This window comes from Candoia aspera, chromosome 8, assembly GCF_035149785.1.
Source record: "Candoia aspera isolate rCanAsp1 chromosome 8, rCanAsp1.hap2, whole genome shotgun sequence".
Lineage (NCBI taxonomy): Eukaryota > Metazoa > Chordata > Lepidosauria > Squamata > Boidae > Candoia > Candoia aspera.
In genome coordinates this window covers 3,162,613-3,176,980 of record NC_086160.1, presented here as the reverse complement: position 1 = coordinate 3,176,980, position 14,368 = coordinate 3,162,613, and the positions used below count along the sequence as shown (strand labels likewise).

General features: G+C 42.3%; 1 protein-coding gene across 2 annotated transcripts in view; it reads right to left on the bottom strand.

Annotated features, from left to right (window-relative positions):
- Nucleotides 1–77: 77 nt before the first annotated feature.
- Nucleotides 78–14,368, bottom strand: part of CC2D2A (coiled-coil and C2 domain containing 2A) — a 53,683-nt gene continuing 39,392 nt past the window's right edge. For both annotated transcript variants that reach the window (XM_063309622.1, XM_063309623.1), the window contains exons 24-33: nt 14,206–14,307; nt 13,914–14,090; nt 10,684–10,887; nt 10,256–10,345; nt 9,531–9,644; nt 8,876–9,010; nt 7,974–8,096; nt 5,474–5,532; nt 3,066–3,243; nt 78–1,351 (exon numbers count right to left, since the gene is read on the bottom strand). In XM_063309622.1, coding sequence (XP_063165692.1) covers nt 1,163–1,351; nt 3,066–3,243; nt 5,474–5,532; nt 7,974–8,096; nt 8,876–9,010; nt 9,531–9,644; nt 10,256–10,345; nt 10,684–10,887; nt 13,914–14,090; nt 14,206–14,307 — 1,371 coding nt within the window. In that variant the 3' untranslated portion in view covers nt 78–1,162. The remainder of the gene's footprint in view (nt 1,352–3,065; nt 3,244–5,473; nt 5,533–7,973; nt 8,097–8,875; nt 9,011–9,530; nt 9,645–10,255; nt 10,346–10,683; nt 10,888–13,913; nt 14,091–14,205; nt 14,308–14,368) is intronic.

Sequence of the window (14,368 nt, the reverse complement as noted above, 5' to 3'; positions counted from 1 at the left end):
TTTGAAAGAACCAGGCCCTACACAACTTTTTGTCATATTTCTCTGTCACAATTGGAGAAAAATAAATGTACTTTAACTTGAGGTTTCTTATTTTATTTTGTAAATAATAGCTTTTTCCTTGATTTATATGCTGTCTTTTCAGTTAAAAAGAACACTCATAGCAGCTTAAAGTTTAAAAACACCGCACAAGAAATATATACATACTTTGCATTAAAAAAAAAAGTGCAGACAGAAGTTTAATTCAAGTACATCAGAGTCCTGCCATTCCATTCCAAAGCTGTTCAGTTTCAGACCCATTCAATTCAGTGGTGGTCCTGGTAAGAGCCCCTCCACACGATTCTCCTCCATTAAATGTGAACGGGGGCTTTCTGCATACAGCGGATGCCCAGAATTTGCCTGGTGTACTGGGGGTTTACTTGTATACACGTATGAGGACACGAAGATATCCTGGTAACTCTCCTCATCGCCTTCCATCCGTTTGGAGGACAGTCCCCAGACTTCTGAGCTGCCATTCCTGCTGCAGAAATGTGGCTCTGACTACAGCCGTGATTGCTTTCCCTTCACACCCACTGAAAGGAGTCTTGCTGGTTACCAGTTTAACAGATTGGGGGTGGGGTCTTTTACACTTAAATCAGTATCAGCAGAAAAAGTTTCCCTGCGTATTCATAGTAGTATTGAAACCGCACTGACTTTTAGCTGGGCGGGGGGAGACCAACTCACCCTTAGTCACCCAGTGAGTTTCCATGGTTGAGACTGGATTGGAACCCATCTTTCCCTAGTCCTAAACCAGCCACTTAACCACCACGCCACCAGGGTGTTAGATTTTATGAGCCACATAAAGGCAAAATGTTTGAAAACTTTTCAGATGCAAGGAGTGTGCGCCTGCGTTGATGTGGCAGGAAATACAGAAGTGCAGAGCTGACCGACCCCACGCAGGAGCAGCATCTTTGAGCGTTTGGTTTCCAGTTCTGGCCAGTCCCCCTTGTTAGTGTTAGCAGCCATCGCTCTCTTGTGCTAAATCCCCTTCAGATACTGACACAAATGAAGGTGCTTTTGTACGCGAAGCTTAGTGGTACTGTGGGCTCAGGCAAAACATCCCTTAAACAGCAGCGACTGTCAGAATTTTTGAAAAAGACTGAAGCCAGACTATTTCTGTACAGTCCTATCGATTGCGAACTAATGAAGCCACGTAAATCCACACCGAAAGAATGTGCTTGGGGTAAGCATGAACATACACAGCTAGCGCAAACTCTGTATTTGGAATTTCAGTCTTATGAACTCCAGTACTATATACAGCCTCTACTATAGATGTAACGTCCGAAAATGGCACGTGGATGGGAAACCCTGAGACCTGCAAGGAGAAGGGAAGAAAATGGTAAGGATTACCTAATAATTCCCAACAATGTACCACGTCCTATCATAGCACGCTTCTAACAGCACAGGGTGGGCCTTGCAGAGAGAGGATATTCTTAACCGCTAACTGGACAGAGTTCCTTTTCTGCTCTTTTCATTTACATTGGAGAAGACAAAGCCTACGATGCACTCTTAGTGACAAAACAGGCAAATGGGTGAATTAAAAAATTTTTTTTTTCAAGAAACAGGCTTTAAAAAATTTTACAGTTTATTTCTACGTCAGGGTTAGAAGTTAGGCTGCAGAACATGGCTTGGGCATTCTTTTCAGCCATTTACCAACAGTGGCCATAGAAGTAAAAAAGTGTTTGTGCATGTGTGCTTGGGGCTTCTCCCCAGGGACTAATAAAGTCTGTCCTCTGTGTTTGTTTCTCTGTGTGTCTTTTTGCCAGCTTCTTCCTCCACACTGAATCTGGTCCTGTTCTGTTCAGTTTCCAGAGAGTTCCTGTGCTGGTGGACAGGATCTTGGCTCCCTTTACAAAATTTCTTTCCAACAATCTGCTGGGTTGGAAGCAAGATATAAAAAATAATTCAGGAAACAACATACATCAGGGTAGCAAGGAGGGATGACAGTATTCCTATCAAATAAATGAAGCATCAAATCCTATTTGAGCTTCATTTATTTGATAGTGCATACAGCTAGGGCGGTACACAACCAGCTATTACCAGCAATTGGGGGGCGGGGGTGAAAAAGTCAAGAGAGGCCACAGCCACACAATTGAAGCTCCACCCCTCATGATGTGTATTGCAACACAGGTCACATGGTTGGGGGGTCATCATCTTCACTCTTTTGACCTCTTTCTGTGGATGGCCCTGCCAGCAATTCTAATTTTGGTCTGTCCCACAAATAAAGATCAACATACAATGTCACTAAGTCAGGATTCAGCAACACTGCTTGCAACATCTCTCTTGCATGTGCGGATGCCGCTCCTATCAAACTCCAATTAAAAAACAATGGTCCAGACCTGTATCAGGTATAATTTAAGATTAAACCCCAGCTCCCTCTGCTCTGCTCTGCGTTTCGCGGGTATGTGCGGAACAGACACTCGTTTGGTGCTTTCCCCTCCACAGGACGACTGTCCAAATTCTTCAAAAGTTACTCCTTTTACTTTATTCGTCATTTTGGAAAAAGAAACTAAACAAACGGGTTTAATCAGAACCACCATTCTTCTGCACATGAGTAGGAATGCAAAGGAAGGTTGAAAACAGGCTCAGGAAATGCTAAATGCAGTGGCCTGTCTCCCTTACGCAGCACCAGGCGAGCCAAGGGACTGATTTAGAACAGACTGTACCAAGATCAAGGCTGACTTGGCCCTTCCCTTCTCAGGAAATCTTGCTCAGTTTTCCAAAAATGTGAGCTTTTACCAGTTAAAACAGATGATCTTTCCAAACATGGCTACAGGGAAACCACCAGAACAATACTGTCCTTCCATTAGAAGAGGGATGAAAACTAAACTGCTTCGAAGTCTAAGAGAAATGGGAATTTCTCCCTGTGGGGGCAAGGTCCTTTCTAAACGCTTCTAGAATTCTGGGAGTTGAAGTCCACCCATCTTAAAAACTACCAAAAAACACTGCTCTGTAACCTCACTGTGGCTGCTGCATCACAGCTATCAAATCACTAAATGCCTTTCAGGAATATAAATTCTTCACCTTACCCTGTAGTCCCCGAGTTGTTTCTGTAATTCTGCCTGATGATCCTCTTCTACGTCTTTGCCCTGATGTTTCTCCAGCAGAGGCAAGAATTGCCGGAGGGCGGAAGTAGAGTATCTGTTCCAGCGCGTCAAGTGGCTTGGCCGCCATTCCATGATCTTTTCCTTCAAAATCTTCTCAAGCCTGCAGTTACAATTTTTTTTTAAAAAAATGGTTAAATCTGCATTTGAAATTCTGAGGGTTCTCTGCAACTGTCTTTTCAGGAGATGCAGAACATTAATTCAAGCGTGAGCTGCTGACAGTCATTTTCAGTTGGAGTGGCAGGTTTGCCTTGGTAAAAAAATAGATAACCTACATCAGAAATGTGATTTCTGACTTCTATGTATAAAATACGTTTGGTTTACAAAAGGGTACTGAAAATAATACAGTTCAAATTCCTAACTACCAACTGGTTTTGAAATGTAACATAAACCCCATATTTTAGTAATAACTCAGCATCTGAAGTCAATTTTCACAACATAAAAAACGAGGTAGAAACACCAGTGTTTGTCCCTTAAGCCAAGGGAACTAGATGAGGGAAGGACTCCAGATCAGTCTTCTGACATAGATGTGTTTTCCGCGTGAAAAGGACTAAAGAAAAATAAAATTACCATTAAATCAAGATTTAATGGACCAGTTGGGAAAAGGGAGCATCTGTTATTCCCAGTTCTCCATTAAATAGGACAGCATGTCACTGGTGGCAATATCGTTAGGCAAATTGGTGCAGATGGCATAATATGCCATAAATACAATGGGAATGTTTTGTGCCTTGCCTCCAAAGGGGCATTGAGGTCCACTAGACCGGGTTTTATCTAAGCAGAAGAACTATACAAGAAAGGGGTCAATGATTTGCAAAATCTTTGCTTTCTTTAGAAAATTACAGGGGAGAATTACAACCAATACCAACTAACTTCAGATTATGAGAGTTGAATGAAAAGTAATGTCTCCACCTCCATAACTTTAGTTTAAATAGAAATTTATTTTTATTTATTAAATTTCTCTGCCACCCACCTTGTGTATGACGACTCTGAAATACTTTCATAAAAGCAACAGGAAAATAATTTTCAAATTAGTTCTTTCGTTACCAGTATTTACTTCTCCACATAATCACCACCATTCACTACATACTTCTGCCAACGATGGGCAAGCTTAGAGCCATCACGAAAGAGCTTCATGCTCTTCAACCAGCTCCTGATAGCCCTTTCTGCCTTTTCACTTCTTTCAACACTATGAAGGTATTCCTTCAATTTTGGGAAAAAAGTGAAAGTCACGTGACCCCAAATCTTGACTGTATGGCAGATGAGACAATGAAATCCAAACCTCTGTGGTTTGTGAAGTATGAGGCCTACTGTCATGTTGCAGCAAAATCTTCTGCTTCCAAACTCTGCTTAATTGTTAGTTTTGAGTGCTGCAGTGTAGTCCTCTGTGCTGATGGTGGTGCCAGGTTCAAGGCAACGGGCTGGAGACGGACTGAGAGTTCTAGTCCCGCCTTGGGCATGAAAGCCGGCTGGGTGACCCTGGGCCAGTCCCATTTTCTCTGCCCACCCCACCCCACAGGATTGTTGTTGTGGGGAAAACAGGAGGAAGGAGGCATATTAGCTATGTTCCCCACCTTGAGCTATTTATAAAACTAATAAAGGTGGGATAAAAAAAATTTTTTAAAAAAATAATACCATCTGTGTCGCAAAGCACTCTAGCTGTGAGTTTTCCTGCTGAAGCCTGGGTTTTCCCCTCACTCTGTGATGCTACTGCATGGATTGATACTTCTTTCTGGGCCATAATGATGAGCTCTTATTTTGTAAGCTGCCAGGGTGCTGTGAAGAAGTTCCTCATCTTCATTCTTGTAGTGGGACAATAATTGCTGGCAAATTTTAATTCCTGAAACTTTCATCCCTGCCGTGCAAGGAACTCATTTTGCACAAACCCTCTGATATTGAAGAACATCAATAATGTGATCTGAAAAGCCAAGCTTGTCAGCAATTTCCCTCTGAATGATCTCCCAATTGTCTTTTATCAGTTCATCCTTTTCATGTAAAACTTACTGGTTGCTGGCACAGGTCGACCTCTTCGTTCTTGATCACACATATCAACTGTTCCTGGTTCACCATCTTTATATTTTTTGGCCCAACAACACACAATAGTCACTCAACCCCATAAACAATCTGCATTTGGCAGTGAAGTTCAACTGGAGGGCATCCTTCAGCAGTCAAAAATTCAACCATAGCTATACTGCCTTTTCCCGCAGCAACTTCCCACCTACTGAAGTGAAGGAACAGATGCTAAAGGACACATCAGTACTGCCATCTGTTGGTAACTTCTAACATTGGAGGCATTACTTTTCAGCCCTTGAATATTATGTTTAATGTAGAATTACCTGCTCTGTAAATGTAGTGCAGCTGCCTTGTCTGCATTTTGGTAGAAGAGCTCTTCAGGCTAATGAAATAAGAAACAGGAGTAACTTAGCATTTAAGAAATTCACTTCAATATTATAGCAGTTTAAATACAACAGTACTTCTATTCTTTCAAGACCTGAAGTGATTAATATGTCGTAAGAAAAATTGTATTAAAATCGTTTTGACTAAGTGAATGTCACTAATACAGTTCATGCATTTGCTGCTTTGTTGTTTTATACAGCCATGCTGCGCATGGTTTCATATTAAATTGTTGTGCTTTAATAACGAAGCATTCTGGAGCAACAGGGCTTAGTTTCGTTTGGATGCAAACCCTGGAAATTTATGCAAACATAAACAGACAGAACCCAGTGGAAACAAATGGGCCCAAGCAGAGCAGACTGCAAACCTAGAAGCCCTTTGGATCTCTTCAGTTTTCAGGACAATCAAATCGTATGTTTAGCTTCCAACTATTTTTCTTCCCCTGGCATGACATCAGGCACAAATGACCTTCTTTCCAGTTTGGGAAGTGGGTGGTGGTGGAAGAGGGGGCACACTTTTCTGCTTGAGAATCTGAGCAGCTCTACTGTATTTGGTAAGGACTGGAGCTGATTGTCCTTTTTCTTTCTTTTTTTTGCCTTGAAGTCAGTGCTGAGTTCTAGAGACTACCTGGACAAGCTTTGCCATTTTCTTGGCAAGATTTTCTGAACCGGTTTGCCCTCGCCCTCTCCCTGATTCTGAGCAGGAGCAACTAGGTCACGGTCACCCAGCTGGCTCTGCGCCTGGGGCAGGACAAGAATTCATGTTTCCTCCCTCCGAGTCCAGCACATGAACCAGCAGACCAAACTGGCTCTCGCTTGGGTTGGGTATGGTTCCTGGTTTCCACAGTGCAAGCTAACCAGTTAGTTGGAAAAACATCTCACTGTATACAGAAAAGAACTAAACTTAAGTATCTTCATGATCTCTAGGGTTGTTGTTTTTCTTTTTGGACATGTGAAAATGTGTTTTTACAGATTGACACTTCTGTTGCAGAAAGGCACCCTTTACATTTGCAATATGCAATTTTTATTAAGTATACCTAAGCTACTACTTAGGACAGCCAGTTTGGTGCAGCAGAAACTGGGAGACTGTGAGCAGTAGTCCGTCAGGCACAAAACCAGCTGGGTGACCTAGGAAGGAGGCGGCAAGGGCAAACTGCCTCAAAAAAATGCTGCCAAGAAAACAGCAGGAATTTTTCTATGTAGTCACCAGGAGTCAAAGTTGACTCAAAGGACTACTGTACAACAAGAAAAAACAATTTAGAGGGCACCAGGGTGGAGAATGAATGCATCAGATGAAGAGAAGACATTTACTTGAGGTGGGTGGGGACAGAAATGGATTAAAGAGAGTGAGAGCCAGTTTGGCCTAGTGGTGAAGGCACCAGGCTGGCAACCAGGAGATCGTGAGTCCTAGTCCCGCCTTGGGCACAAAGCCGGCTGGATGACCTTGGGCCAGTCCCTCTCCCTCAGCCCTGGAAGAAGGCAAGGGCCAACCACTTCCAAAAAGGTTGCCAAGAAAACTGCAGGGCCTACTGCAGTAGAGCTACTACTGTAGTAGTTTAATAGAGCTACTACTTAACTGCTTGGTGTAAAAAGATCTCTGCAGGGAAACCCTGAAACTCCATCCTTGCAAGTGGCAGTACAAACAACACAATCAATAAGCAAAGCAGATAGTATTTGCTAAGATACTAAAACCATTCATTTCTATTGTCTCCCTTAAGGAATTTCAGATACAGGTAGTCCTTACCTGCTGACCACAATTGGAACCGGCAACTCTGTCGCTAAGTGGTATGATTTTAAAGTGGAATGTCACATGACCCCACCTGAACTTATGATGTCAGTCCTGCTACAGTCGTTAAGTGAGTCACCCATGGTCGTTAAGTGTTATGTCACGTGACTGTAACTTGCAACCTCCTGCTGGCTTCCCTACTGACTTTGCTTGGGAGAAGCTGGCAGGGAAGGTCGCAAATAGTGATCATGTGACCACAGGATGCTGCGACCGTCATAAATGCACGCCGATTGTCAAGCGACCGAATGGCAATCACGTGACTGCAGGGATGCTGCGACAGCCGCAACTTTGAGGACCAGTTATAAATCTCCTTTTTCAGTGCCAACATAACTCTGAGTGGTTACTGAATGACCAGTCAGTAAGTGAGGACTATCTGTACAATGGAAAGACAACTATTATTTTTCCATGCTGTAATATAGTGAGACAGGGTGGTGCAGTGAAAGCGGGGAAAGCCAGGTTTAAGTTCACCTCAGCCATGAAAACCTAACGGGTGTCTTCAGCCCAGTCATGCTTTCTCAGCCTGGCCCACCTTACAGAATTGTTCTTAAGGGAGACCCCACCCCACACACATAATCTGCCTTGAGCTCCAAAAAAAAGGCGGGGTACCTTTATTAGTAATCATAGTTCTCATTAATGTCAGAATAAAAACTCCTTTACCTGCACACTGCGGAGGCCAGGGAATGGTAAACTTCTAGAAAAGAAAGGTTTCCACAATTTGGGTTTGCTGACATCAAAGTTTATTCTTAGCGGGGAATCGTACCGTTGAATATTAAACCAAACCTAAGAGGAAAAAACGTCTTTAAGTATTGTCTCTGTTAATTCCAGACTGACAGGTCTGGAGTGAATCCACAAAGTTGCGTAGGCTTCTTTACCTTCACCCAGGCAGGGGTGATATGGAGGGTCTTTTCAAACATTATCTTGCACCTTCTGACTTTAATTTGAAACTCTGACACAGTGGCAGGATACAGCCAATAAAGGGGAAAATTCAGTTGAACTCCACATCCAGAAGCGCTTCAGCTCCGAGCCTAAACGTATCACCACCCTCTGCACTGCCACCATGAAAGGGTCTGGTAGAGGACATCACATCTCTAGAAACACCCGCTGCATTTGCATGGGTCGTGATGCCTCTTGCCCTCATTTTGTGTAGCTGCTTGAACAGAAGGCAACCACGGCCCTTCTGCTCTGAACTGGCTCGCTTGGAAGATAACTGGCACCTCCCGACCAGGATGGGGGAAAGAAGGCACCTGCTCTTCATGTGGCTGTAAATGAATCTTGCGATGCCAGCTGGAGCCAGCCTGACAAGCTCAGCATGCACTGGACGCAAGTTCTTACACAAGGTTTTTGTCAAGAATCTGCTTGGCAAGAACAGCCAAGAAATTCCACAGAGAACATCTTTTGCACGCAGATTAAATTCCAGCTGTCCCCAGCAACAGACCACATCACCTGGTGCAGGACAGACAAGAAACCTATGTGCAGGTGAACCACCTGGCAGTGAGCCCATGTGGCTGGCGGGAACTGCTCAAGCATGCAAGCTGGAGCTAGGGGCGTGGTTCACTTACATTGTCTCCAGAAATCAAGCAGCTGACACTTTTCAGTGGACAGAAAGCATCGTATTGTCCATAAAAATGGCCACGGCTTGGATTCCAAATCACATACTCGTTTTGTTCCCAAGTTAGCACATATGCTGTTGGTCCCTGGTGGGAAAAATGAAGTTATTTATAGTTTTACAATATCCCCTTTCATTGGTAGCCTAGCAGTACTTAAGACACAAATTCTGAATTAGCCAAAGTGAAGAGAAGAGAAGATCAGGCTCCATCTGGTGGTAAGTCCAGCCATTTCAGCGTAAACCAGGGTTCCTCAACCTTGGCAACTCTAAGCTGTGCGGACTTCAACTCCCAGAATTCCCCAGCCAAAGCAAAGCTGGCTGGGGAATCCTGGGAGTTGAAGTCCGCACAGCTTAGAGTCGCCAAGGTTGAGGAACCCTGGTGTAAACTGAACCACTCTAATGAGCCGGTGGAAGAACGTAAGGCCAATCCAGTTCAGCAACATACAAGGAAGATTCTCTTCCTGGGACAACCTGCTCACTGTACAGGGGACAAGCTCAGAACCAGAGTTTTTGTTTGCTTCTAAAACCAGTTTAGACCATTACTGGTGAGGTAGTGTATTTTCTCATGCGAGTGAAGTTTATTTAAATGAAACGCATAAATGCCTTACCTCTGGAATAGCATTCCCGATTAGAAGCCAGGCCTTTTTGTCAAGAGCAAGAAAATAGTTACACAACAGCACAGCATGTTCTTCTTCATCTCCAGCCAGAAGATCAAGGAACTGCTAACGAAGGTAAGCAAACAAATGATGCTGTTAAAGACTATTTTGTATCACTGAACCTTCTGGCTTAATTTAAGTTCCAGTTAAGGAGGCAGAATTATGGAAGGACAGCTACAAACTGCTGCTGCTCCAACCTCCAGAGGCCACTGTATGCTGGAAACAGCCACATCTTGCTTTCATTTAAAGTGGTTCAACTTAGGAACTGCACAATCAGAAGGTAAATATTCTTAACAAACGCTTAACTTCCCTTTATATAAGCATTTAGCATGCTGCAGTGTGATGTACGAAGGGACATGATTAAGGAAAGATAATTACAGATTTCTAGATCAAACTGAATCACTGAAATTGAAAGCCGGTGGTGCCTTTGCTCTGATTTCAATTTCCATGGATCCTAAAAGGTCATATTATGCAGAAATTCAATTTTTTCCATCCTCCCCAAAGCTGGTCTTTATACATGACAGTGTTAATGCCAACAGACCTCACAGCTCTGAGTAAGTTTAATTATTCCACACACACACACCCACACACCCATTGTTTTGGCATAAACGATTACAAAAGGACATTCCTTTGATGATAAACACATAGTTCTAAACATTTTCAGGCTTTCAACTTACATCAGAGGTACTCCATAAATCGCAAATTCCAGCAAATGATACCGTATCGGGTAAGAACGGAATCAGGCCTACGTATCGGGCAACTAATTCCTATGTACGAAAAAGGGAAAGCAAAAACCTCTCATTAGCCTGGGACTGAAGCTGCTGTCGTCGTTACAAATGCAAGACTTTGTCCTCTCCTCGGTTGTTTGGTCTTGGTTTCTCCTGGGCCTGCTGCAAACTAGTTTGAGCTTCTTCCTGACTGGTCCAAAATAATTTATTTTGGCTGCACCAAGTCAGGTTAGTCTTCTTAGGCCGAATGATTTGCCTCTCAAAATGCCATAAAGCAGCCCCGCTGGTGTTTGATGTTAGCAAAACAAATAAAAAGAATTAAATCTTGCTTTGCATGTTACAAACATCAGTGTTTCCTGCAGTATAAAAACACGTACAGAGGTTTCTTGTGGGCTGTCTGGATGAACTTGTAGGAGCTCTTCTGGGGGGTTCAGGGCTCTGATGAATCTCGTAACAAAGACTGTTTTTCCGTTGATGTCGACTACTGTGGTCAGGCATTGGCGATTTGGAAACTTCAGGGCACATTCAACTTGGTATCTTTCAGCTGCTTGAAGAAGTTTCTCGTCTTCTTGAGTGTCCAGCTTGAAGAAAAAAAATCCAAGTTAGTTTTATTAAAATGTATCACCTAAGACATAAATACATAGCTAAAGTTATCAATGCCACTGACCAGTCCTGTCATGATTGTTGTAAAGTTCTGGATAGAAATGCTATACTCATTTTTTGTTATGGATGGAACAGAGGCACCAGGAGGATATTCAAAGGGGTGCTTTGATTAAATGAAGCTTCAGTCAATGTTTTAAATCTGATTCATTTGTTCTTTCATAGTGCTTTGTGTGATTTGAATTTTATTCCAAAAAGTTGCTCTCTGGAGGGCAAAGTCAGCACCTGACCTTGACTCTTTAAAGCAGCTGCATCTTTTCCTGGAACTGCACAACTGTCCTGTGCCAAATGCCAGGGAGCTTGCCTTAAGTAAGAGACATTTTCCACCAAGTTAGTGAGACATGGGATGCTGAAACTCACACTCCCCACTGTAACTCACTGCCAAATAAACACACAGGTTTGACTCTTTGATATATCTGATTCAGAGTATCTTTCCCTCTCTTCTTTATTTCACTTTCACTTCTTTGCATCTCTTCAACTTCCCACTTTCTCTTTTGATTCACCGTTCCCCTTCCCTTTTTCTCCTCCCTAGAAAACAGTGTGGTAATATAGTAGTAATAGTGGTAGAAGTAATAATAATAGTAACAGTAAAGGCTGTGGAAATCAGTACATTTCATCTCTATAGTACTATATTAAATAATCAGAATTCCCTGCTCTGTCTTAGCACCACCCAGTTATACCACCTTGGAAGTACAGTGTGACCTGGGAATTTTGATGGTTCCTACATCTTACAAAAAAGTACTGTGCTATACATTACTATTATTAAAACCGCCACACACATTTTGTGCTACATAAAACACTATATTTAAGTGTACAGGGAAACAAACTTATGCCAAACATAAAAAATTCTAATCGAGCCCTGCCATTTTTAAAAAAAGAATGCTTTTAAACATCATTTACCTTCTTCAGCATTTCATTCATCTATACAGATTCAGGAAGGCCAGCAAGAAAAGAGACAAAGAAATGAACAGCACAATGCAGCTGTGCAGAATAATGTGAACGGACATAAAGAATAAGCAGCTAAAAACATGGGCAATGTTTCCCTATTTAATGAGTGTTTTTGCAGAAGTGAAAAGGGATTGTGAATATTAGGAACAGCAATGAGCTTTCCATCAAGACATCATGGAATGGAAAATCTGCTGATCTCTGAAACTAGATGACTGAACTCACTCTCAAAGGAAGAGAGTTACATAATCTTTGTTTCATGTTAAGTCCTTCAAATTTCTGAAATTTCTGAAATCAAAGCATTATTAGAACTCTGTAATGGCAATTGGACCTGGACATGAACATTCAAGGAACAAGTATGCATTAAAAAGATGTATTAAGAAAAAGAATTAAGATCAATAGCACAAGAATTCCATTGGGTACTTCTGCTTCCAAATGGGAATGAGAGAGAGATGATAGAGATAGATATGCAATTCAGAATTGTTAGCTTTGACTTGCTTCTTCCCAAACTTATCAAGAAAGGACGAGGGAGAAAGTTTGTCTCTCTGGAGAAGTATACTGAATGCCCTTCAGGTCTTGCCCTCTTCCCTGCCAGCGGTGTGGACCTGGAGCTAATGCAAGTGCTGCATCACTGCTCCCAAATCCCCAACTTTATCCCCATCTTTCCATTTTATGGTTCAGCATCTATAGCTGCCACGCAACATTTTCTTACTTTGTTTCTCTCTCAGTGACCCAATATTTATCCTTAGATAGTGCTATCCTTAGGTAGCACTATCTAACTAATAGTTGGCTAGGGATGGCTTCAAGATGAGCTGTCCCTACCAATTAGGACCACATGAAAGCCTTACAGATGCCTCCCAGGGATGCATTAGTGCTGAGGGAACTGCGCTTCTCCATAGCCCTTTAATCCTATATCCTGCGAAAATTAGCTATTATGTTTCTGGAATTGCAATTTGTTCTCTTTTATTCCTTACTGTATTTCCTTCCACTAGTTTGGTAACTTCCCTGCTATCAAAATTAAGTTTGTAAAATCCTTGAAGTAGTGAGCCTTTCCTTTGCTTTTGTGCTTGTACACTTGAAATGTTACATGAGTATGTGCATCTTCACACAAGCATTCAAAGAAATTTACAATAGCCATAAATACAAAGGGAGGGTCAAGACTGAGCACTGGCCTGATTTTGTAAGTTTGCCTACATCCTTGAGAAGCCTCTGTAAATGGAGGGAGAGAGCCAGTTTGGTGTAGTGGTTAAAGGCAGCAGGCTAGAAACCAGGAGACTGTGACCTGTAGTCCTGCCTTAGGCAGAAAGCCAGCTGGGTGACCTTGGCCCAGCCACTCTCTCTCAGCCCTAGGAAGGAGGCAAGGGCAAACCGCTTCTGAAAAACCTTGCCAAGAAAACTGCAGGGACATGTCCAGGCAGTCTCCAAGAATCAGACACAACTGAACGGATTAAAAACAAAAATGGAGGGGACATGAGGGAAATACATTCCCTTTTCTTGCAGATTTACCTTTCCCAGAATTCTGACACAGTAATTCGGAAGCAGAAGACTGGGACTAGCAATCATGCTGCAACAGTATTGCTAATTATTCCATAACAGCAGTCTCACTAAAATAGTGACAGCTGCAGTAAACTACTGTAAAGAAATAGAACTGCAAAATTATTTTGCATCAACTGTCCGACAACATATATTATGCATTATTAGTAATTTATAAACAGAAGCTGAAAAGGTGGTTGAGCATAAATAGGTGCAACCTTTGGCTGTGATTAATTATATGCAACAACAGTGATCTAATTCTAAAACAGAGAAGTCTTGAATCTTTGGCTGTGTCTTGTTCTACAAATACCTGTAAGAAGATAACTAATGATTAAATAGCCATGGAAGCTCACCGGTGATGTGGTTATTGACGCTGGAACACCTGGGGATGCAACAGTTCTTTTTCCTAAAGTAAACCCCCTCCTAAATGTTCAAATTGTGACCAGAAATAAAACTTGTACAGGTTTACCCTTTCTTGAACTGATTCTCCCAGAATGAGTTGGGGTTCAATTGTAACGAACAAGGAGAGGAAGGAGCCATCACCCAGACTTCGTACGGAATCATATCCTCTGTCAATTCCCAGGTTTTTCCCTTTGCTATAGCCAAGAAGAATGGGAGGGGTATCTATCTTAAACGTGCCATCAATCTAGGTGAAGAGAAACAAAGAGTTTTTAATAAAAAAAATTAAGCATTAATAGTCAAGAGTGAAGCAATAACGTATTTACGTGTTTGTGTGTAAAAATGCTTTCTCCAGCACTTACTCTTCCTTGAAAATATACCGTCGTAAATGGAATCCGAACTGATCCAAGCCAGCGCTTCTCCACACGGGTGTGGACTCCACCACTTTCTCTTTCCCGATCGTCCTAAGCATGAATGAATGAATGAATATCTTTATTACAGTCTTTGACCAGCCTTTACAATAAA